At 37.7% G+C, this 26,209-nt stretch overlaps 1 protein-coding gene and 1 non-coding gene across 2 annotated transcripts in view; both read left to right on the top strand.

Annotated features, from left to right (window-relative positions):
- The window catches only part of GPR149 (G protein-coupled receptor 149), a 47,768-nt gene that overhangs the window by 4,326 nt on the left and 17,233 nt on the right, over window positions 1–26,209 (top strand). The window contains exon 3 of the mRNA XM_005874412.2: window positions 728–1,182. Coding sequence (XP_005874474.1) covers window positions 728–1,182 — 455 coding nt within the window. The remainder of the gene's footprint in view (window positions 1–727; window positions 1,183–26,209) is intronic.
- On the top strand, window positions 5,155–5,226 carry TRNAH-AUG. Its single transcript has one exon. It is a non-coding gene; the product is annotated as a tRNA-His (tRNA).

The following is a 26,209-nucleotide window of genomic DNA, read 5'->3' as shown; positions in this document are numbered from 1 at the left end:
GTGGACAAAATCAGAGTATCTGGTAACATATTTCTCTGAAGAATATTTTTATAAATTGATATAATTACATATGTGTACATTGTAATTAGCAAGTTATGATTAAAACAAAAGACTAGAGTTAATCATGCTTTTCAGAGTTTTGCTTTTCAGAATAGATACATTATATCTCCTTTTCTTAAGTGTAGTATAGACTTCAAAAGATCCTGACTATATTCTAATAGTCTAAGTTACTTGTTAGTTATTAGTCAAGCCCTGTTAACTCTTTTATATTGTTATAACCTATTACATATATTAGTTAACTCAGTCAGTATTCACCTTAATGTTAAGGACAGTCACTAACAAGAAGTGTTTTTATTGGTTACATTTCATAATTAATGCACTGTCCCTAACTTAAAGACAGCACATCTGAGACATTATGAGAGTTTTCTAATTAATAGTTAAATTTTTGATATATAAAACTGATTTAAAGACTACTGGGTTCTTGGAATTGGATGTATTTCAAGCCTCTCATTGTGCAAGAGAGAAACATTAGGCACGGAGTGAAAAAATGACTTGAATTTGTGAGGCATAATTGCTTTGCATAATTGACAAGAAGTAAATGAAGATAGTTTTTAAATTCATAGTAATGAGGTTGAATGCACTTTCCTAATTTTATTTACTATGTATATTCAACTGTTGTTTGTATCTACTTTCCTAACCATGGAATTTTGTTTTTGTTTTCATTTAGCCAAGAGAAACTGCTTTGAATTCAATCTATCATTTGAACAAAGTTATGGAATTTATAAAATAGCACATGAAGACTACTATGGTGATGATGGAAATTCTATATCCTATCACAATCTCATGAACTATGAATGCAGAACTCCAAAAGATTCTCAGAGAGACACTCCTAATATCTTCAGTGCCATAAAAGTGGAAATCAGCACTACACCCTCCCTGGACAGCTCCACACTTAAAGGCATTAACAAGTATACGAATACTGATATTACAGAGGCTAAACAGGATTCCCACAATGAAAAGGGCGTTGACCCGCTGCTCTTTGAAAAAACAGGTGATATTCACTATGAAGAAACCACCTTTTTGGAAGGGCCAGAAAGAAGACTTTCTCATGAGGAGAGTCAGAAACCAGACCTTTCAGACTGGGAATGGTGTAGGAGTAAATCAGAAAGAACTCCTCGTCAGGTACAGTAAAGATTATTCTTCCTATGAAATTTAAAGTGAGAACAAATATGACAGGCATAAAAAAATTTCTCAGTTGCGTATTCCATTCAATCAAGTCCAAGTCTAATTACACTTGCCTCAATTAATTTCCATAATACTAAACTTTATTTCAAGGTATCTTTGAAAGGACCTTACATTTTCATACAATATATATATATATTTGGGGATTAAAAGAGTTAAATAGATTATTTGAGAATTGTAGGGCAAGCAATCTACTTAAATTCAGACTAGACCCTTAGAACTTGTTTCAAATTAGTTAACTTGTAGGTTTTATTATTCCTTCACCCAAAAAGTATTTGACACCAAGAGAAATTTCCTTTTTTAAATGTAAAGGCAAATATTTATACAACTAGTGGTGAGAAGGATAGTCCTGCTGCAACTATTCTAGACAGGTTGCATATTAATCTTGCTAGAACTAGTCCCTCTAGTTCTCCTTAGCAATGAAATAAAGAACTATTCCAGAATACACACAAGTGAGTCTTTGCAAGCCCTGCTGAATGTCTATCCCTTTAAGGATGAAAGAAAGGTTTTATAGTATCTATACTAATAAAAGGGTAACATGCTAATTAGGGCAGATGTCTTCCAGACGACCTTCTGGACAAAGCCACAGCGGCTGTGAGGGCCGAGGCTCAGGCAGCTGTGGGCGGCTTCGAAGGGCCGAGGCATGGCTGTGAAGGGCCCAGGCTCAGGCCAGCAGTGGCAGCAGCAGTGGGGTAATGGGGGTGGCGCCTTCCCCTGATCCGCCAGGTCGCCTCCTGCAGAGAGAGGCCAGACTGCGGCTTAGGCCGGGGGCTGAGGCAGAGGTGGTTAGGGGGGATCAGGCCAGCAGGGGGGCAAGGTAGGGGCGATCAGGCTGGCAGGGGGGCAAGGTAAGGGTGATCAGGCTGGCAGGGGGGGAAGGTAGGGGCGATCAGGCCGGCAGGCATAGGCAGTTAGCCTAAACCAGCAATCGGACATCCCCCGAGGGGTCCCAGATTGAAGAGGGTGCAGGCCAGGCTGAGGGACATCCCCCCATACACGAATTTCGTGCACCAGGCCTCTATCTATACTAATAAAAGAGTAATATGCTAATTAGACTGGGAGACCTTCCAGGAGACCTTCTGGACGTCCTTCCAGACAAAGCCATGGTGGCGGGCTGAGGCAGAGGTGGTTAGGGGCAATCAGGCCAGGAGGGGAGGGCAGTTGGGGGCAAGCAGGCTGGCAGGGAGGGCAGTTGGGGGTGAGCAGGCTGGTAGTGGGGGTCAGTTGGAGGCAATCAGGCCGGTAGGGGTGCAGTTGGGGGCAAGCATGCTGGCATGGGGGGCAGTTGGGAGCGATCAGGCCAGCATGGGTGGCAGTTTGGGGTGACCAGGCCAGCAGGCAGAGTGGTTAGGTGCAATCAGGAAGACAGGCAGGTGAGCGGTTAGGAGCCAGCGGTCCCAGATTGCAAGAGGGATGTCGGGCCTAAACAGGCAGTAGGACATCCCCTGAGGGGTCCTTGATTGGAGAGGGTGCAGGCTGGGCTGAGGGACAAACCCCCCTCCATGCACGAATTTCGTGCACTGGGCCACTAGTATAACAATAAAAGCGTAATGTGCTAATTAGATCAGACATCCTTCCAGATGACCTTCCAGACAAAGCTGGGACTGTGAGGGAAGACCGGGTTCTGGGTGCCAGAGGGAAGCTGGTGCTGGCAGCCGGGGGAAGGAAGGCCTACTCTTGCACAAATTTTGTGCATCGGGCCTCTAATGTTTTATAAAAGTGAGAGAATTTATACATTAATTTCATCCCCTTCTCTCCTAGATTCCAACCTGCCCAGAATAATGAGAGAAACTTATTTTACTGAAATTTGTAATGTTATATTATAATGAGATTATTCTTTCCTCCAAAGTCTCATATCTAGTAATTAAATTTATTATTGCTTTCCATGCTATTTACTAGGAAGAGAAGTATTTTCCTACATGATTTGATAGAAATCGAAGCCCAATTGCTCCCAGTCACTGGAATCAAAAGCATAGCTCTACAAATATCTGCTAGAAATAATGCCTTCATTATTGGACCATATAACAGCAACTGTGAATATGAGCAGAATAATCTGAGATTTCTTTTCTCTTTTTATGTTTCTTTTATCCTTATTGATTAATTAAAACTACTAATCTTACTCTGACATCACATTTTAAAAGTTAGTTAATAAAAGAAACTATATTATTAAAAACTAGAGGCCTGTTGCAGGAAGATTCCTGCAAGAATAGGGCTTCCTGAGACCACAGTGAAGCAGAGAAGGGAGCGAAGCCCACCTCGGTGGGCTTCGCTCCCTTCTCCGCTGCCTCGCTCCCTCCCTTCGCCACTTAGCCCTCGGCTCCCTCCCTTCTCTGCCACCTGGGCTCTCTCCCTTTGCTCCCTCACCAGGTCATGGATCCAAGGCCTGGATCCCCCGGGCAGCGTCAGGCGCTACCAGCCCCACCTTGCCAGGTCAGGGATCTGGGACCCAGGTCCTGCAGGCAGCGTCGCGCGCTTCCGGCCCCGCCTCGCCTGGTCAGAGGTCTGGGGCCTGCGGGCAGTGTCACGCTGCTGGCCCCTCCTGCAGTATGCAAATTAGCCACCATCTTTGTTGGCGGTTAATTTGCATATCATGCTGATTAGCCAATGGGAGGCGTAGCAAAGGTATAGTCAATTGCCATGTTTGTCTATTATTAGATAGGATAATTATTCATAGTTTAGTGATTTGATATCTCACCAAATATTTTCCATAAGTTAAGAAATACAGTGAAAAGTATATTATTGACAGGACACAATGCTCAGTATTTTTAGAACAATATGGTACCCTGAATTCCTATTATTTCAGCATCAATTTGCTCCTGAATAATCTAAACCTCCTGGTGTGTGTGTGTGTGTGTGTGTGTGTGCATCCCAATAACTTGCAACTACCTATGTGCCACTGCCCCATCCCATCCTCATGCACACCCCTTAGGCATTACAGCTATCTTGAATCTTCCTCATCATTTTTTTTGTTTTATTGTCTTAGCATAAATGGACATAATAAATGAACATAATTCTAGCCCAATATATTGTTTAGTTTTGCTTATTTTGAGCTTTCTAAAGATGGTATCATACTGTACCTAGTCTTCTGGGACTTCCTTTTCTTCCACTCAACATAATTTCTTCCACTCAACTCTATTTTTTTATGTATTTTCTTACAACATTGGCTATTATCATCTAAAACATAACAATTTAAAAGTCTTGATTGTAGGTCAGAGATTATAATCAAATAACTACACTTATAAATATGAAAGGATTAGACACTTTACATATCAATATATATAGTCTTAAGAGAATGAAGAAACACAACTTACCACAAACCTCTTGTAAATCAAAAAATAAAATTGTATGGAAAGCACAAAACTTTGATCAATCCAGATATCTTTGAACTATAAAAATTTGCTTACTGAATATTAATATTTTAACATTTGTGAAGAGCAAGTAATTAAGGAAACTGATCTAAAATCATGGCTGTAAAAAAATTATTAGTGGTAAAATAGATAATAGGATATTTAGGAAAGGTAAAATTTACATTTTCAGAGACTAATTGAAATTAATTGAAATACTATCATAAATTTTAAAACAATAGTAAGGAATCCTTAGGCCACAGGCTAATGTTATTGGTATGACTTTACCTTTGCAAAATTGACTATGGAATTTAAGGTTAAAATTATAAAATATATTTAGGATTGAAAAGCTTATGAGAACTTTTTCTATGACAAAAGCCAGGGGTAAAGTCTTACTCTATTCTTCAGCAGCAAATATTTCCTGGGAATAGATGGTGACTTGGAAAGCACTTTCATTTCATCCTTTTCTTCCAAGACCTTCTTTGCTTGGAAAGCTATGTTAACTTATGTATTTTTTTTTAACTTATGTATCTTATAGTGATATATTAAACTGTAGTAGAGGGGCCTGGCCTGCATGGCTCAGTGGTTGAGTGTCAAGCTATGAACCAGGAGGTCCCTGGTTCAATTCCTGGTCAGGGCATGTGCCTGGGTTGTGAGCTCAATTCCCAGTTGGGGGCGTGAAGGAGGTAGCTGATCAGTGATTTTCTCTCATCACTGATGTTTCTATCTCTCTCTCCCTCTCCCTTCCTCTCTGAAATGAAATAAAAATCTATTTAAAAAAATAAACTGTAGCAGACACTGCAGCAACTCTATGAAAATACTATCTCTTTTGATTTTTCCATGGTTGTGCTTTCAATTATGTAGGCTCAATTTATCAGCTCCTCTCTAATGGTACTGACATAAAATAGTGTGAGTTCTTTGTTCTCAGGCTTTAAAAAAATCAGGTTTGATTTAAAATACATTTAGTAAGCCTTCCTTTACAATACACATTGGTTATTTTATTAGAGTTTGTGTTAGTAAACAAATTCTCAGTACATTTTGTTGGAAATCCTCATGGAAGAGAGTGTCAGATCAAGGTTAAGGTGTAAAGAAGATAGTATTAGAATGGCATTAGCAGGGTTAATTTTAAATGTGATCTAATAAACTTTATCAGAGTAGGGCTAGCCCTGCTCTTTAAAGTGTGTGTAAGACTGAAATTCATTGTTAAGCTTAGCCACATAATCACTTCCTTTTGGAACCCTATAGTGTAGAATCCTAAGCAGTTCACGATTAATTTTCATTATAGTCAGAAAAATAGTCAGACATGTCAGAGTTCTTCTGTTATAGTTTTAATGTGGTATGAATGTACCTCAAATGAAATAATGATTTTCCAGAACCCCAAAGACTTGTCATCTATGAATAAAGAAAATTGGATTTATAAAATAATTTAGAGGCTTGTGGGTGATCACTATAATTTTCTCTTTTAATACGAAGTTCAACAAATTTCCCATGGATTTCATTTTCTTTTCTTTTAACATGTTGTCTTAAAGCTCTAGAAACTCATTTATTTATTATAAATTAGAAACAAAGATATGAGGTAACTATGCCACTTAATCCCACTGGTAATTCTATCATTATAGCACTTAAGGTGAAAGGCTCTCCACTATGTCAGTAGAATATAGAAAAACGGTTCTGAAACAAACCTTCTCAAATGAGTATAAGCAGGGGAAGTGCTTGCATTTGATTAGCTACACAAACCACTTGGCATTAGGTAGAATAAACCAAGAAGTAACTTTAAAGTCACCTAAGAATCAAAGAAATTTTATGTTAAGAAAAATACTTTATCTAAAAATAGTTTTACAAGTTGTATTATTTGCTAATATTGATTTCTATAATCTTTATAATATTACTAGAGACCAGGTGCATAACATTTGTGCACTCGTAGGGTCCCCACTATACTTGTAAAATAGTTTTACAAGTTGTATTATTTGCTAATATTGATTTCTATCATCTTTATAATATTACTAGAGGCCAGGTGCATAACATTTGTGCATGCATAGGGTCCCTAGGCCAGGCCAACAATCAGGGATAATCTGTGGGGCAACTGGCGGGGCTATCAGGGCCCTGCCCCCCGCCCCCACCACCAGTCGCCTCCCTCTGCGCTTCGACCAGTGGGGCGATCAGGGGCCCCCCACTGGCACCTGCCTTAGGCTGGCCTGGGGCCTGCGGGCTGGGGGCAGTTCCTGCATTGAGCGTCTGCCCCCTGGTGGTCAGTGCATGTCATAGAGACCAGTTGTTCAACCGGTCACTTTGCCATTCCGTCAATTTGCATATTAGGCTTTTATTATATAGGATTATTTATTTAAGTAATTTTCATAGAAAACTGTAGAAACCAAAAGACTATATTAGGTTCTTAAGATCAATATGCAAGTAAGTCAAATGGGGATGTTCAAATGTAGATTGTAATTGAGTAGATTTAAGGTAGGGTCCAAGATTCTCCATTTCTAACAAACCCACAGGTGACTCTGGTACTATATCACAGTCCCATACCAGACCTACAGAATCAGAATCCCTGGGTTGGTTCGGATGCACATTAAAATTTAAAAAGTACTGTGTTAGCGTCTAATCACTAGGAGATGGATATTAATTTAAAGAGCAGGGCTAAATTTACCCTCTAATCTATGCTGCATAAAGTGAAATAAGACTAGAAAACCCCCAATACATAATCTCTTTACTCCCCCCCCAAAAAAAGTGCATATTCTCTTTACATTTTAAAAAAGAAACTATTAGAAATTAAATTGGGCATTGAGATGTTAAGTGTTTTCTCTGACATTGTTAGCTTAACAATTGCAAATGCTTCACTTATTTGCTGAATAACTTTCAACATTTTTAATTGAAGTGAAGATTGGAGAAAAATTCACCTATCAGGTGAATTCAAGGCAGTCATCCTAACACAAATGACTGTCAGGGGTACAGATGTTTTATATCTGGTTATGTTCATTTGTCTGGAGTATTTCATTCATTACTCCACTGTTCAGATATCTGAAAATTTGTTACACTGCTTTTAAAAATAATCATTTATAACCTTGTTTTATGATTATACAATAACATAATTATTATAGAAAATTTAGAAATTGCTGATAAGCAAAGAAAAACACCCACTTGCAACCATCCAGAGCTAACCACTGTTTACATTTTATCTAATAAAATTTTAAGCTCTTTCTTATAATTTTGACAAAAATGGATCATATTGCATGTTTTGTTTGAAATGTTTTTCTCCACTTCAGAGTATAATTTTAACGTGATTTAAATTGTTCAAGCCCCGTGTTCTAATATATGGTATAGTTTAGAAGAACTATTTTGAGTATGGCTGAAAACATCCACAAGTGTAAATTTGTTCACAAGTATTTAAAATGAAGGGAAATGAATAAACTAATTCAAATATTTCATAACACATTTTGTGATCCTCACAGCATGCATCTTTGCTCAAATGAAGTAAAACTGAGCTATCTTATTGTTCACTTTCTATAAATCCAAGGGGATTAGCCTTAGATCAAAGTTTGTGTGGAATCCTATAATTCACCTTTTAAACTAAGAATTCTGTTAAAAACAAACAAAAAACTCATGGTTTAAAAAAACCTTAAAGGATATGTATTGGAACCACCCCATCTGGCTTGAATCTTTTCTACAACCTCTTATTGAGTGGCTAGATTATTCCTTATGTGTCCTCAAGTGCCTGGAAACTCAATTTATTTTTTAAAAGCAGGCTCACTTCATACTTTATACACACACACACACACACACACACACACACACACACACACACACATTGATTTTAGAGAGGAAGGGAGAGAGAGATTGAAACATCAATGATGAGAATCATTAATTGGCTGCCTACTGCACGCCCCCCACTGGGGATCGAGCCCACAACCAGGGCATTTGCCCTTGACCAAAATTGGAACGGGGATCCTTCAGTCCATAGGCCAATGCTGAGAAAAATCGGGTAGGGCAAAACTCACTACACTTTAAAAACTTTATTGTGAACTTATTTTAGATTTACAAAACAGTTTTAAAAATAGTACAGAGTTCTATTATCGCCAAATAACACAGATACTTACTGAGCATCTGCTATGTGTCATATATAGGTCTAAGCACTTTACATATAATTGCTCATTTAGTATTCACAAGGACTATCTGACAGATATTATTACCCAGTTTTACAAATGAAAAAATACTGGAACACAGAAAAGTTAAGCCTAAAGTCTATCATGAACAGAACCTGGGAGCAAACTCAGGCAATCTGATTCCAGAGACAGTCCACATATCCATTACCAAAACTGCTTCAAAGGATAGTTTATGGCTAGAAAATCATTACTTACACTAATTTCTATTCTATTCACCTCACATAGGACAATTAATATCACCCAGGGAACCTTTAAATATGCCCCCACCCCACCCACAGAAATTATGATTTAATTGGTCTGGAATAAGATTGGGGTATCAATATTTTTAAATCTTTGTGTGTGGATACTTGAAAAATATATAACCAACAAAGGACTTCTATTTAGAATATTTAATTTATAAAGAACACCAATAGATCAATAAGAAAATGACAGATACCTGACAGTATATAAGCAAAAGATTTAAACTAGTATTTCACATAAAAGGAAATATAAATATCTGTAAACATACAGAAAGAAACACCACATCATTAGCAATCTGGAAATCTCAATTAAAATAGCAATATGAGACCACTGTGTACCCAAAGAATAGCCAAAACTAAACAGTCTGACAATGCCAAGAATTGATGAGAATGTGGAACAATAGAAATTCACAAAATACTGGTTGAGTAAATTCTTAAAAACACTTTGGAAAACAGTTTTGCAATAGCTATAAAAGTTATATAAATACATGGTTCATGTCCCAGAAATTCCATTCTCGGGTATATACCTTAGAACTGCATTATCCAATACAGTAGCCACTATTCACACATAGCTCTTTAAATTTAAATTAATTTAAGATTTTTTAAAATTAAAATTCAGTTCTGTAATTGCATGACTCACAACATAATGCTCAATATCCAAATGTGGCCAGTGGCTACTGTGTTGGACAGCACAAATAGAAAGCATTTCCAGCATTGCAGTTCTAATGGACAGTGCTACCCTATAACATGTTTATGTTTCTGGAAGCTCTATTTGTAATAGCCCCAACATTTAAGGATAAATAAAAGTCCATTATTAGAATGGATAAATTGTTAAATCCTATATAATAAAAGGCTAATATGCAAATCGACCAAATGGCAGAACGACCGGTCGCTATGATGCGCACTGACCACCAGGGGGCAGACGCTCAATGTAGGAGCTGCCCCCTGGTGGTCAGTGGGCTCCCACAGGGGGAGCGCCGCTCAGCCAGAAGCCGGGCTCACGGCTGGCAAGTGCATCAACAGTGGCAGGAGCCTCTCCCGCCTCCGTTGCAGCGCTAAGGATGTCCATCTGACGGCTCCTGAACTGCGAGAGGGCACAGGCTGGGTTGAGGGACACCCCCCCCCAATGCATGAATTTTGTGCACTGAGCCTCTAGTATTTTTATAATAGAATACCATGCACAAAACTTGTCTTTCCTCCTTCACTCTATGAACCATACTTCTCTTAATGCATCTTAAGATCACATTCACTTACTCAGCAGCCATATCGCACTGCTGGTGATAGTGTTTAACATCCACTATCACCGTTAAGGCCTTTGTTCATGCTGCTGCTTAACCATTTGGTACATTTGTAGTCTATTCTTTGGACTCAATTATATCTCTGTTCAGTTTCTCTTGTTCCATTTAGTCCACTCTTCTATTACTTTCAACAGCTTGTTCTAATGCTACTGAAAATGGTTTTGGATGCTGATTCTTTCTAAGACCTAACTTGTATACTGTCGTTCCAAATTTGTATCACCCATGGTTTAATAAGTCACCCTCCGTATTTTTATCTAACTGTTGGTTAAAAATGTGTAGCAAGACAAGGCCAAAGACAGGCCTGCTGCATACTACTAGAAACAATTCCCCTTGTTCATTTTGGTTTACTTAAAAACACTTTAATATTTTGGTTCTAAGAGTTATTAATCTCTTTAGTTGCCCTTGCAATCAATATATGTTCCTCCCTCTTGTTCATATGGATGTCATTAGGATATTATGACATGCTTTAATGAAATACTAATACAAACTTTTCTAATGCATTTCTTTTATCTGCTGTTAATTAGTTTAGTCCATAAATACTATTCATAGAAACAATATGGATATAAAGATATATGCTCCCTGCCTTCACAGTCAAGTGTAGGAATTAGACTTTCAAGGATACCTCCTAAAAGGTGTACTTTCACCCTAGCCAGTTTGGCTCAGTGGATAGAACATCAACCTGAAGACTGAAGGGTCTTGGGTTCGATTCCAGTCAAGGGCACGTACCTCGGTTGCAGGCTTGATCCCCCACTCTGGTTGGGGTGAATGCGGGAAGCAACCAATGGATGTGTCTCTCTCACATCGATGTTTCTCTCTCTCTGTCTCTCCCCTTCCCTTCCACTCTCTCTAAAAGTCAATGGAAAAATATCCTCTTGTGAGGATTAACAACAACAACAACAAAAATAAAAAAGGTGTACTTTCACTGAGGGCTGCACCTCAGTGAGAAAAGGGCAGACAGAATATAGAGAATGTACTTTTATATCACAGAGGATATAGATTGATAAGTCCAGCAGCCATGAGGAAGAAAGGAATTGGTCTAATTAGACGTGGTCTTAGTAAACTTAAACAGTGTCATTATCTTATAAATTCTTTTCTTGGCTCTCAAATTTTCATCAGATCTTAGAAACTTTCCAGGAATAGATGTAAATATCACTTGTCTATTGTATTGATTTTTCTTCTTCTCATTTGAAAAATGAGTAATATTTGCACATATTCAGTGTTCAATTTCCCATTAGCTTAAAGGTCATCAACAGTGTGTATACAGCAACTTTTCCTAGTAACTTTTGAGTGCAACTCTTTTGAAAGAGAAATCTTGAACTCTTTTGCAGTAGCAAGGTTCTCTCCTATTGTTTCTTGTTTTAAGTTGTACTTCCTTTGTCCTCACAAATGTGTTCTTTATTTTTTATTAAACTTATGGGAATTACATTGGTTAATAAGATTATATGTTTCAAGTATACAATTCTATGATACATCATCTGTATATTGTATTGTGTGACCACCACCCAGAGTCAAATCTTTTTCCATCACCATATATCTGACCCCCTTTGCACTTTAATACTTTCCACCACCACCCTTCTGTCTGGTAACCACCATACTACTGTCTGTGTCTATGAGTTTTTGTTTGCTTGCTTTTCTCGTTTGTTCATTTGTTGCTTTTTGTTTTATATTCCACATATGAGTGAAATCATATGGTTCTTAACTTTTTCTATCTGGCTTATTTCACTTAGCATGATATTCTCAAGATCCACCTATGTTGTCACAAATGGCAGTATTTCATCTTTTCTTATTGCTGAGTAATATTCCATTGTATATTTGTACCACATCTTCTTTATCTAATCATCTACTGAAGGACATTTCAGTTGTTTTTAAATCTTGGCCACTGTGAATAATACTGCAATGAACATAGGGGTACATATATCTTTGTGAATAAAAGTTTTCAAAATTTTCATGTAGATACCCAGAAGAAGGGTTGCTGGGTCAAATGGTAACTCCATTCTTCGTTTTTTGAGGAGTCATCATACTGTTTTCCATAGTTTACATTCCCACCAGCAGTGAATGAGTGTGCTTTTTTCTCCACAACTTCTCCAACACTTTTATTATTTATCTTGTTGATAATAACACCATTCAAATAGGTGTGAGGTGGTATCTCATTGTATTTTCTATTTACATGTCCCTAATAGCTAGTAAAGTTGAACAACTTTTCATATATATGTTGGCCATTTGTATGTCTTCTTAGGAGAAGGGTCTATTCAGGTCCTCTGCCCATTTTTAACTGGTATTTGTTTGGTGTTGAGTTATATGAGGTATTTCTATATTCTAAAATTCCTTTACAAAGCACAAATAGGAAATTAGAACGAGGATATCTGCTTTTCTGCATCATCTCTTAACTTAATGGTGTTTACTGCAATCAGTGGGCCTATCCCTTTCTTTGATCTTCTGATCTGAACATGTTTCCAAAAGCCCTCTTTGATGCCCTTACTATTTTTATAAGCCACAGATCATTTTCTTAATTTAAGTTGCCAATCATTCCATCTTTGGCAATGAGTCATTTGTTCTACAGGTCCCCCTTAAGACAGACCTAACCTATACTGAAGTATAGAATATACTTTTTTCTTCCGTAACTTCGTCACTTACAGTTATATAGCCAGAATTATAGTTCGTTTGTTTTTTACTGATTTCAGAGGAAGGGAGAGAGAGAGAGAGATAGAAACATCAATGATGAGAAAGAATCATTGATTGGCTGCCTCCTGCACACCCCCTACTGGGGATCAAGCCTGCAACCCAGGCAGTGCCCTTGACTGGAATCAAACCGGGGACCCTTCAGTCTGCAGGCTGATGCTCTATCCACTAAGCCAGTGATGGCGAACCTTTTGAGCTCGGCGTGTCAGCATTTTGAAAAACCCTAACTTAACTCTGGTGCCGTGTCACATATAGAAATTTTTTGATATTTGAAACCATAGTAAAACAAAGACTTATATTTTTGATGTTTATTTTATATATTTAAATGCCATTTAACAAAGAAAAATCAACCAAAAAAATGAGTTCGCGTGTCACCTCTGACACGCGTGTCATAGGTTCGCCATCACTGCACTAAGCCAAACCAGCTAGGGCCAGAATTATAGTTTTGACATTCATATCTGGTTTATTTTTTTTTCAAATTTTCCTTCTGAAAATTTAAAGGTATACAGTTTACTCTGTCCAAGCTTTCCCTTCCAGACAGCATGGATTCTAGGAATAGTTATCTGTCTCCTTATGTGTCCAACTCTTCCTATTTTGCCAATTATTTTCCCATATTGGTCAGAATCTATATATATGAAAGCCTAAGTGACCGAACGACTGTTCAACCAGTAGCTATGATGTGCGCTGACCACCAAGGGGTAGACGCTCAATGCACAGGCATGGAAACATGAAACAGACTGATGAATCTCAGAGGGAAGGGGGGAAGGGGAAGGGCGGGAAGAGATTAACCAAAGATCTCATATGCATACTAGAGGCCTCGTGCACCGGTGGGGTCCCTTGGCCTGGCCTGCGCCCTCTCACAATCTGGGACCCCTCAGGGGATGTTGGGCTGAAACCGGCAGTTTGTCGGGGTTGACCCCCACAGGCCAAGGGACCCCACTGGTGCATAAATCTGTGCACTGGGCCTCTAGTTAGATTATAAGAAATTGTTCCCTATTGCCTCCTGTACTCTCTATGAGATGAAAGTGTTAACAAAGCAAGGCAAAAATATGGTAAACTATCTACGTTAGAGTTAAATATACCTCCAAGCAGAGTCACTGGAAAATATTATCTTGCCTCTAGGCAAACACAGATTCTGCCTTCGTGACTATATCTCTATCCCAGAGCCATCTTTCCTATATATTAAGCCATGATTTAGCAGTCTAAATTCAGTTCACTGGCACCATCTGCAAAACCAGAACAGTTTTGAAAAAACAACAACAGTGAATTAATACCACTTACTAACAAGTCACCAATTTATGATAGGTCACCATTTTAAGCAGTTATAAAAATAAAAGAGAAAAATCTTTTAAGAATTTTAGAAAATAACCTTGTGTTTTGTATTTCACCCCCCTGAAGAACCAGCCTCTCCTCTCAGAAACAGGCAGGCTGGAGTTCAGTCTTGCCTTCACTTTTTTGTGCCCTTGTATCCTCATTGAAAATATAGGAAAATAACAAAAGTGATATTGTGAAGATTAGATAAAATAATGCATATCAAATACTTATTTCAGTGTATAATGTATAACATACTACACTTAAGACTATTATGTCATTCATTCATTCATTCATTCATTCAGCAGCTATTCTTTGAATGTATAGATGCCAGGCACTATGCTTGGTGCTAGTGGTAGATAGAGCAGTTAACAGAACAGACATTTTGTCATCATAGAGTTAATCTGAACAAACAGTGAAAACTAAGCAGGGATGACAACCCATTCTTCTGCCTGCCAACTCAATCAAGCGGTAATAACTGTGAGCATCACTGAACAAATGGTATTGCTTCCTCTGAGTCAGTTCCTACATTAATGAGATGAGTAATGGCCACTTTTAATTATTTAAGATCCATGAGCATACACAGAAATAGTTGGGCTTTTGAACTTTCCATTTGAGCCAAATTTCAATTTTAGTAATTATAGTCTGCTTACTTCATTTCCCCATGATGTATCAATGTTGTTTTTCTTTTCTTTTTTAGATTACACTCAAAGCTTCCTGTTTTCAACTGTGTATATTGGGAGACAATAATGGTGTCAATTCAGATACAAATAGAAATAACCATTCTAAATGGTCTATTTTTTAGTTTAGAATTAAAGGTCATAAAAATTAGCAAGAAAAATATCAGAGATTGATGAAATGGATACAACTCTACGAGCCTCATAAACTTTCTTCTCCAGTGAGTCTTTATTTCAAAGAATAAAGATTCTTTCCATTTAAAGTTTGAAAACGTTTTTATCAGAAGGAAAAAGGGTATTTTAATCATTATCACAGTTATTATTTGTATAGCACTTAACCATGTATAAAGAACTTTCACATTTATTGCTTAATCTTATCTTCTCTCTAGACAGTCATGGAAGATGATTTCATTTGCTTTAAGAAATAAGTAAAATGAAATGAAATCAATATTCCATATCATTTAGTTCAATGTTTAGTAATCTTTTTAAAAGCTATATTCTTTAAAGTAAGAAGGAACTGATATATCATTCTCATTTTTTTTTTACTTATCTCCCTCTCTGCCCCAGGTGGGTGGATATAATTACCTCCAGATATAATTTTGATTTTTAAACATCTGAATATGATACCCTATCAAACTATACAATGTTTAATTTATATGAGTACTGCCCAATAAGAGTTACAGTAAGTTTTAGATTTAGGAAGACTTTGAAGCAAAGAAGAATAGTAAAGTTAACTTAATTATAGACAGAAACATTTTTAAGCATCCCACTGTAGCACAAGTCACCAGATGAAAGAACATTATTGATATACATACAAGTATAATGATCCCAGCAGGCCTAGTGTCTCCCTTGCTCATCTCTCATTAGGGGGATAAGCAAGGTCATTTCCAAAGATGATTTGAACCCATTTCCCAGGTGATTTGGATAAGTTTGGATGCACTCTATCCCCAGCATAAGTGATCACTTTTTCCTTTATACCTTTTAAAATGCATCTCTCTCTCAACCCTGTTTTCAGTTGTAAGTTTTTGTAATTATGTGTCTGCTATCTCCACTAGATTATGATTGAATCTTTTTTAATGTTTATATTTCCCAGTCTTGTGTGGTGCCTGATGTGAACTTAATATTTCATAATGATAAACGAATAAATCATCTGGGCATCAACCACTATCAGATTTTCCTGCAAGTGGTTATATCTTCTTGGAACTCGGATGAAATCCATTTGTTCTTCCTCTTCTCCTGCATTAACTCCCACTTCCACTCACCAGGGAGTGCCCTTATATGAAAAAAGTGATTTCTCTACTTTATGTGTTTACATTTGTGAAGTGTTTAGCTTAACAGTGATCCTGGTTTTCCTAATAGCAGTCAATTCATCAGTAAGGATTCTGTTCTTCCCCCATCTGGGCCATAAAACAACACAGTTCTGTGCTAGTGTAGTCAACCTCCAAGCCACACAGATGGACTGAAGTCAAGCTGTGGGCAACAGAGTCAGATAGAAGAGAGTCGGGGAATGGTAAGTAATAGGTTATGATCTGCCTGCCAGCTCCACAGACCTTGCTGGGGAGGGAATAAGGGCTATGTTTCTGAATGGTTCACACATCAGTATGCTTTCCTCCATCCAAATCAAAGTAGGAAAAAAAAAATCACTATTCAATGGTTCTCAACCTGTGGGTCGTGACCCCTTTGGAGGTCGAACAACCCTTTCACAGGGGTCGCCTAAGACCATCCTGCATATCAGATATTTACATTACGATTCAGAAGAGTAGCAACATTACAGTTATGAAGTAGCAACGAAAATAATTTTATGGTTGGGTCACAACACGAGGAACTGTATTTAAAGGGCCGGAAGGTTGAGAACTACTGCTTTAAATACTTCTGTGCCTTAAGGCGAGTTACAAAAATCAGTGGTCCTCCACACAAACCATGCTCAGGCTTATATTTCTCACTGTCTTGTCCTTCACTTCATTTTTCTAGTGAAAGCATAGGGGTTCACAGGATGTGTTCTGTTTAATAATAGAGAACAGCACATATTTCCAGGCTGTTTCTTTCTTCTCAGGATATATTTTTCAGCACTTTGGAGAGTGCTGAGACTTGCCTGGTGTGATGATAATAATGTACTCTCTCATAAGAAACCCTGGTTCTTCAGATGGGAGCTCATTTGTACTCCACCATTCCCACAATGGAGAAGAAGGTACAGCTTTTTGAAATGAAATGAAATATCCAGAGATAGTAGATGATTGAACTGGAAAAATAATTTAGGCTCACTGATTTCTACTTTACAGAAACTGAAGGACTCATGAGATCTGACCTGTGCTTGGGTCCAGTCAGGTTTGAGTTTGTTAGGTCACTGCATCTCGACCTCAGGCAGTATGGGGAGAATGTGAGGGTACTTCTGATTGGGCCTCTATCATTCACTCAAACATTCACTGAGGGTTTAGGTCAGTGATGGCGAACCTATGACACGCATGTCAGAGGTGACACGCGAACTCATTTTTTTGGTTGATTTTTCTTTGTTAAATGGCATTTAAATATATAAAATAAATATCAAAAATATGTCTTTGTTTTACTATGGTTGCAAAGATCAAAAAATTTCTATATGTGACACGGCACCAGAGTTAAGTTAGGGTTTTTCAAAATGCTGACACGCCAAGCTCAAAAGGTTCGCCATCACTGGTTTAGGTATTAATATTCAAAGGCAAAAAGACAGCCCTTGCCTCCAGAAACTCAAAGATCAGGAAGAGTGAGAGGGCAGAGACAATGACAGTATCTCAAGATAATTGATTACTACAGTTTGTGCAAAAGTGCTACAGGCACAGCTGATTCTGCCGGAGTGAGAACTGAAATCATCACAGCTTTCACTGTGAGCCTTAAAAGGAATAATAGTTCACCCTGCAGAAAGGGCGGGAGGAAGAGAGCACAGTCCAACACCCAGAGGCATAAAGAGGCCAGGAACTTTCCTCATTTCATTTTGGTATAAAATTTCTGTTCAAAAATTGCAGTGATAGGTATTGTTTATATATATTCAGTTACACATTAAAATTTTTAACTGAATTTATTGGGGTGACATTGGTCAATAAAATTATGTAGGTTTCAGGTATACGGTTCTACAATACATCATCTGTATATTGTATTGTGTGCTTACCACCCCAAGTAAAATTTAACATGCAGTGCACATAATCCTGAAATTCTCTTGGATATTTCTTTTAAAGGGAAAAAGAAAACAAAAATATACTTCAACCTTTTTTCAAAAAGAGAAAAGTTAATTAATCCCAGATGAACACAAGGTAAATATATACATTATTATAATATTTTTAAAACACTGACTCTCCTCTTCAGACATTCCTAATTTTATTAATTATAAATGCCCTTGCAAGAACAATTATAAATTAATACTTTTAGACAACCAAATCTTAGTGTCAGCTCCATGAGGATTAAATTGTTTCTTTTTTGTGCCTGATCCTGTGTTGTTTTCGGCAATATCTTTCACAGGGATTTCTTGTCCAATAGAAAGTACAGTTTCTTTAAGGCAAGCCCTAGGTGGAATTAAAGAGTGACAGGTGGTCTCTCCTAAGGGCCTGACAAATGTTGCCTTAGGGAACTGGTTTACACCTCAAAGGGCCTCCCTGTGCAGTCAGGGAGATGAAAAACAGCTCAACTGTGGATTCCTGATATCTTTTAAAAAGTCTGTTCCTATGATCAGGAGTCCCATCCTGAGACAGCACCACACTCCTTCCTCCATTGAGTGTTTCCTTGAGGTCAGGCCTGAATCTTTTTGGTGGGAACTTGTCAGGACAAAGGCAGACATGTATTCTTGGGTCTTCAGAAATGATGTCTACCTCTTCACAGTTGTATAAGTTGTAATTGTTGGTCTCTGGAATTTTCTACTGATCTACAACTATAATTCATCCTTTTTTTGACCTTCAAGTTCCTCAACTGGAAGGGAATAAAAATACTCATCTCACAGGGTATTGAGGTGAAATAAACTAAAAGTATGAAGCATCTTTCAAATATTATTCATTAAATATACATTTATTCATCCAACTAATATTTGTTATAAGCCATTAGTCATTCTCCTTATCTGCACCAAAAAGTCAGGAAGTTATAGAAATTTGTGAAAGTTACTGCATTGGAGAGCTTTATATTTATGACCGTCCCTCAAACAGTTCCTAAGGGTATAGTCCATGTGAAGACTTAATGGTAAGTAAAGAAACAAAAAGGAGCTCCCCTAAAATCACCCAGCTGGTGAGCAGTCTGGTCAAGATTCTACCCAGTGTCAGACTCCAGGTTCTCTTTTACCTTTCTTCTCTCCCTACTCCACCCCCCCCCCCCCCCCCGCCCCCAGCAGCTATTAGAGGACTAGGCAGTCACAGAAAGAGGACAAACGGTTGACTTATTGAAATTTTATGAGTTAGCACCCAAGGGTATCATGCTTATGGTAAGAGTTCCTCTTCTGAGTTGTAAGCTTCCTAGTACTCAACACTAGAACAAAACACAGAAATGCCTACTCTGGATTTTTGATCTCCAAAGAGTCCCCAGAGATTGGAATAACCTGCAAAGTCATCATCCTTTCCTTTTTCTATAGCAAGCATACTCCAAGTTTCTTTTCAGCCATTAACTTCTCTACCTAACAACATCTAAACACCAAGTCCCCAGACACAGACTTGCCCATATACAACCCATCAGCTCAGATATGCACTATACACTTGTATCCTTTAAGAAACACACTCATATCCTCTTAAGAAATAGTATTTTTCAAAGCACAAGCATGCACACAACCATACTTACAAAGCAAATAATATGCATTTGAGGTTGTTATTTATTTACATGTCCATTGCGGGGGAGTCCATATAAGAGAGGTTGGTAGGAAAGAAGGTGAAGAAGAGTCAGCAATGACCCATGTACCCCCCTTTTCTGCCTAGAAGTACTAATAACTATTCTATCATTATTAGGTAGCTATAAAGAGTAGTCATCCTGGTAATGGAATCCCAACCATCTAAGTAAGTTAGCTCTACCCTGACACAGAGGTGTAATTATACATAAAGGCATATTAGCCCCAGAACCTTGGATAATTTTCTTGTGGCTGGGAAGAATTTGGACTCTAGCTCTGGCTCTGGAATCTACTATGTGACACTAATCAGGCTTTTGCCTTTGTTTTCTCATCTGAAAAATGAGACATCTAAGAAAAACAAAGTTTGGGACTAAATAACCTTCAGGTCTTTTCCAGCCTTAAGATACTGTGGTCTATAATTCCTCCACACACTGCAGTGTCCCGAAATCTGACTTCAAAAAGCTTCTCTCTCCAAAGCATTAGGGTTTTCTCTACCCCAGTTATGTAAACCCAACTTTTAGGCGTCCGTGGCCTAAACTATATCATTGCGTCAGTTGGTATTTCTTATTATGTGTTTATTTTCTTTCCTCCTCAATGGTCAAGGTATGACTGTAGCACCTCTGTTTCTCAAGCATATGCCTGTGGAATGAATATATGACTCTGATTACTGGGGAATTTGCCATACTGAGTATAAATTGGAACTTTGTCATGAGAAAGGCCATAAGTGACTTGACAAAAGTTTTCCAGAGTCATCATATAACTATATCCAGTCAACAAGCACGTGTAACCTTTCAGTGTGCCCAGAACCATATTCACTACCAGAGACGGAAACAAAATAATTGAAAATGGCACTTCCTTTCAAGGAGAGAAGTAGGTACTCACAGCCTCAGCCGAACCCTACTTGAATGGTCTCCTGTCTTGGGACTACCCATGACTTAAAGGAAGCAGAGATGATAGTATGTGGTCTGAGAGGGTTTAAATGTGGCCTGTTCCAGCCCCGTGCTCATTTTCAGAGCTTACACGTTCCCCAGTTCTCCCACAGCTGAGTCAACTCATTTCATCTTCTGCAGATCCAGCCTCACTATTTATTTTCAGAGCAATTTGGCTTCAGTAGGCTATAAATAAGTAGCCTCAGGCCCAGTGTCTCCATTCATTCAGGCTTATTATAGCAGCCCCTTTCCTGAAAACTGGCACCAGATACCGGGCACAGGCACTGTGTCCTGGGTTGCCCTCACTATGATCTAAACTGCGTTTTCTACTCTTTGTCAGCCCTAACCCTACCACCCAATTACAGAGTCCATGTAGAAGACAGAGCAATTCAACAACAATCAATTTCCTGAAGGAGCAATTTCTGAATGATTAATTCATTCAGTTTAATAAATGTATCAATATAACAACAATTTGTTTTAAGAAACATTCTTTTTAAATATATTAAATAAATTTGGATATATCCTTATAGAGGATATATTCAAGAATATTCAAGTTTTACTTGAATATCATCAGAAATATATTCTTCTTGAATATATTAAATTTGAATACTCTTTTTATGAATCCATCAATGAACTAATGAACCTTATGACCCTCAGCATTTACTAAATTGAACATTATTTAAAATACAGCTAGAGAAAAATGTATTAATTGAATATATTCAAAGGGACTATTTTTTTGCATGAGGTTTTTATAAATAGTAAATTTGATCAAACGGTCTCGTGAAAAATTGATCTTTTAATAAATTGGCTTTCTGCAAAATGACTTTTGGTGAAGGGATCTAGAGCCAGATGGGTGCTGTGTCTGTGCTTCCATGGACTAATCTATACCAGTGATGGCGAACCTTTTGAGCTCGGCGTGTCAGCATTTTGAAAAACCCTAACTTAACTCTGGTGCTGTGTCACATATAGAAATTTTTTTATATTTGCAACCATAGTAAAACAAAGACTTATATTTTTGATATTTATTTTATATATTTAAATGCCATTTAACAAAGAAAAATCAACCAAAAAAATGAGTTCGCGTGTCAGAGGTGACACGCGTGTCATAGGTTCGCCATCACTGTCCTAAACCAATGGTCAGCCTTTCAGGATTTCTGTGTGTTTCCTATACCACCCACTCCTGGCTGAGCTCTGCTACATCTATCTTGTCCCTGGTGTTGACTGGAGAACGCCACTTCCTGATGTAGCTGGTTCTTAGCTATGTGACTGAAATGCTATGCAAACTATCTCGTCTTACCCAAATGGAAACACATAGTGCTGAGATTCAACTCCTCCTCCCCACTCCCTCTTGTTCGGCCTCACTGATAAATCTCAAAATACAGCAGACCCAAAGGCCTGTCCTCTTTTTCTTTCAAATACTTAGTTTTAAAAAATTTCCTACTCTATAATAATAATGCCAGAGTTATAAGGAAACTTGAAAACCAACAGAGAAATACTACTATATTAACTCCCTATTGTGAAAAATAAATTTTCTGGTTTTTAGCAGAATAACCTTGTTGGAAGATTTCTTACTGTTGGAGAATGATACAAGAAGTAGGGCAGCAAAATAGGCAATTTTGGTATCATTTTGATTCATTTAGATCAGTGGGTCTCAACCTTCTGGCCCTTTAAATACAGTTCCTCATGTTGTGACCCAACCATAAAATTATTTTCGTTGCTACTTCATAACTGTAATGTTGCTACTGTTATGAATCGTAATGTAAATATCTGATATACAGGATGGTCTTAGGTGACCCCTGTGAAAGGGTCATTCGATCGCCAAAGGGGTCGCGACCCACAGGTTGAAAACCGCTGATTTAGATTGAGGATATTTCCCCTTACTCCCTTGTGAAGACAAATGCATATTCGTAAGAAATTTGTGATAGAATTTAATCACATCTTTTAATAAAAATAGTGCATATCACCAAATTTAATTTTGAATGTTGTAACTTAATAACATTTGACTTCCCTGATCTTGTATAAATGGACTTCAAATCCTTACCTTTATTTCTCCAATTAGATCTTAATAAGTTGTTAATTCGTTCCACATATACATTGCAAAATCTGTTTTATCTTGCAGTTCCTCACCCCACTCCCACCAAATGTAATAACTTTGTATTAAATATCTTATAGCAGTTAGACATTTCTGATATGATAGGGAACATTTAAGAATAATTATTGGTTATAAGAAAAACTTGGAGACCAACAGAACAGAATTAACTTCAAAATACAGCAATTCAAACAAAAAAAAAACACACACTTATTTTGTTGGCACTCAATTTAAAAATATAAAAAATATCCTCAACATCATTAGAAAAAATGCAAATTAAAACCACAATGACATACCACTACACACCCACTAAAATGGCTGCAATCAACAGGACAGACAGTAATAAGTGTTAGCGAGGATAAAAAGAAATTGGGACAATACTAGTAGAATGTGAAATTGTATGCCCAACTTGGAAAAAAGTTTGGTAGTTTCCAAAAATGTTAAATATAAACTTATTAGAGGCCCAGTGCACAAATTTGTGTATGGGGGGGGTTGGGCTGGGCCGGCAGGGGGTGGAGGGTGGAGCTCGGGGGCAGGGAGGGGGGCGATCAGGGCCCAGATCAGGCTGGTTAGCTGCCACAGTGTGTGTCATAGCCACCGGTTGTTCTGGTTGTTCCGGTCACTGGGCTTTTACATATATAGATACAACCCAGCAATTCTGCTCCTAGGATTATACCCAAGAGAAATAAAAACATATATTCCTGAAGCACTATTCATAATAGCCCAAAACTATAAACAGTACAAATGTCCATCAAGTAGAGAATAAATAAAAGCTGTAGTATACCCATACAATGGGATTCTATTTGGCAATAAAAAGGAATGAACTTTATGATTTATGAGAAAGTATAATATGGTTCATGATAATTCTCAGTATTAGGATCCATTCAGCATGTTAAACATTAACATTCTGCCACATATAGTCCTCTGGTGAAAATAATGTCCTAGTTTCAAGATAACAAAATAGCCTAAAGGTATTTTGGACAGAAATTTATATAGATTTAATACCTACAAAGAGCCCTATGGTGAGCATTGATGATGGTACTGAATAGAGTTCAATAGAGAGAAAAAAAACTTTTAAAATGATGGAAGTCATTTGAAAAAAAATACAATATTTATACAATGTAATATTTTGGCATGCAACTATTGAGGACAAAATGTTTTCAAATCATTTATTAATTTTTAAGGTAATGTTTCCTATGTAACACAAATAAAATTGCATATTAACAGATAGAATACTCAAAGGAAAGGAAGCAAGCAATAATAAAAAGTGACCCTTGGGTGAACATTTGAATTGAAATTTCATACTTAATATTTCCTAAGGAGCACAGGATATTAGAATCTCCAGAAACAGACCTCTGTCCAAAGCTGCTAAATAGCTAGTTCTAAATATTTCTCTTTGCCCAAACTGTACCACATTATGTAAGACTTGGAAGGCTACCTGGAGAGAACAAGCCTATTAAGTGCCTCTGCAATAGTATTCTGTTAGGAAGGTTGGGTGGTTTGTTGGAAATGCCAGTAAGTTTGCTCAGCCCATTCCATGAGTTTCTCTGAGAATTGAAGATGCACTTCTAATCATGGTACCACAAAAGTAAGAGATAAGCCAGCAGTTGACTGCTTTTCAAGCTTTCATTGCTTCCTAAGATTTGTCATGAATTGTTTCTTCTATTAAAACTTGCTCCCTGCCCTAGCTGGTTTTGCTCAGTGGATAGAGCACCAGCCTATGGACTGAAGGGTCAGGGGGTTGATTCCGGTCAAGGGAACATGCCCTGGTTGTAGACTCGATCCCCAGTAGGGGGCATGCAGGAGGCAGCCCAATAATGATTCTCTTTCATCACTGATGTTTCTATCTCTCTCTCCCTCTCCCTTCCTCTCTGAAATAAATAAAAATATTTTTTGTAAAATGCCCCCTGGGCTATACACACCAATCCAAATAAATTTGGCATGTCAGTATTCCTCTTCTTTGTTATAAAAAGTATTAGGATATTCACTTTTGTGCATTTTGACCAAGCCTGGTATAAGTCTGGAACACCGCTTCATTCCTGGGTGTTATGGGGAACTAGAGCCCTTATCCCAATCACTGACTATCTGGGACTCTTGGAGAATGTTAAGACTTGTGTGAGTCTCTTTAGCTATGTGGCCAAGCTCTTAAAGAGCTCAGACTTTTAACAACTGACCAGACAACTCTAATCACCCCAAAAGTTATATTCTTTAGGAGTTGTTTTTTTTTTCCATAGCAGCTTCCCCCCCACACCCCATTCTTCTATTAGATATAAAGATTAAAATTGCCTCTTCCATTTTCTTTTCATTCATTCATTTGATAAATATTAAGGGACTACTACATGCCAAACACTGTCTTAAGCACTAAGAATGAAGCAACGACTAGACATCTACTTCTCTCCATGGATCATTATTGTTTTCTGAAATCCCACACATCATTCTGGTGCAGAAGAGTTAAGGTGTAGATGCATAAAACAAAGAGTCCAGAGAAAAGCAGAAAAGAATACAGAATCCTGGAACCAAGCCATGTATGTTCTCTTTAGCCCTTGTATACAAGAAGGTGGAAGACAGGATGAACTCTATCTCTTGTTCTCATTATGTGCATTCCTAAAATATACAGTGACCATATTTCCTTGAATAACAACAAAAAAATCTGATGATCAATTCTGACAAATATAAACACATATGACAAGAAAGGATTTATAAACTGGAAAAACTGTCTTGTGGCTGAGCGGCGCTCCCCCTATGGGAGCTCACTGACCACCAGGGGGCAGCTCCTGCGTTGAGTGTCTTCCCCCTGGTGGTCAATGCGCGTCATAGCAACCGATCGTTCCGCCGTTCAGTTGATTTGCATATTACCCTTTTATTATATAGGATTATTCTTTCCATAGGAATAAAAAGACTAGTCAAGTATACCCTTTTTACTTTTACAGAACCCATTTCCACTGAAAGCAAGTGGTTAATTTCCCAGAGTGGGCGTATGGCTCATGCTCTATGTATAACTGCATCATTAGCATTCTCTCTTTTTTGAGATCCAATAATATCACTATGATTTTTATTTAATTTTTTCTAAAGAACCTTTGTAATAATATTTTTAAAAGAACTACTATAGTGTTTGCTGTGTGGGATGGGAAGATTTTGGAGACCTTGCCTTCTAAATCAGCCTTAGAAAACAATTTCCACAGTTCATGTTCTATTGCTTTGCAAGTCATGAGAAGAAAGAAAATTTAAGTGTGAGACAAAAGAACAAAGCAGTCTTTTCATACTCCTTTGAGTTTAAGATTTGAAATTTTACTTGCTGTTTTCTTCAAAAGCAAAATCAGTTGTGTTAGGTTTTGTATTAACAATGACTTCATTGTTTTTATAAAAATGACATATGCTCACTATTTTTTAAAATCAAACAATACATAAAAGTA

Source organism: Myotis brandtii, unplaced genomic scaffold, assembly GCF_000412655.1.
Source record: "Myotis brandtii unplaced genomic scaffold, ASM41265v1 scaffold436, whole genome shotgun sequence".
Lineage (NCBI taxonomy): Eukaryota > Metazoa > Chordata > Mammalia > Chiroptera > Vespertilionidae > Myotis > Myotis brandtii.
The sequence above is the reverse complement of the archived record's forward strand: the minus strand, read 5'-3'. Positions and strand labels throughout refer to the sequence as shown.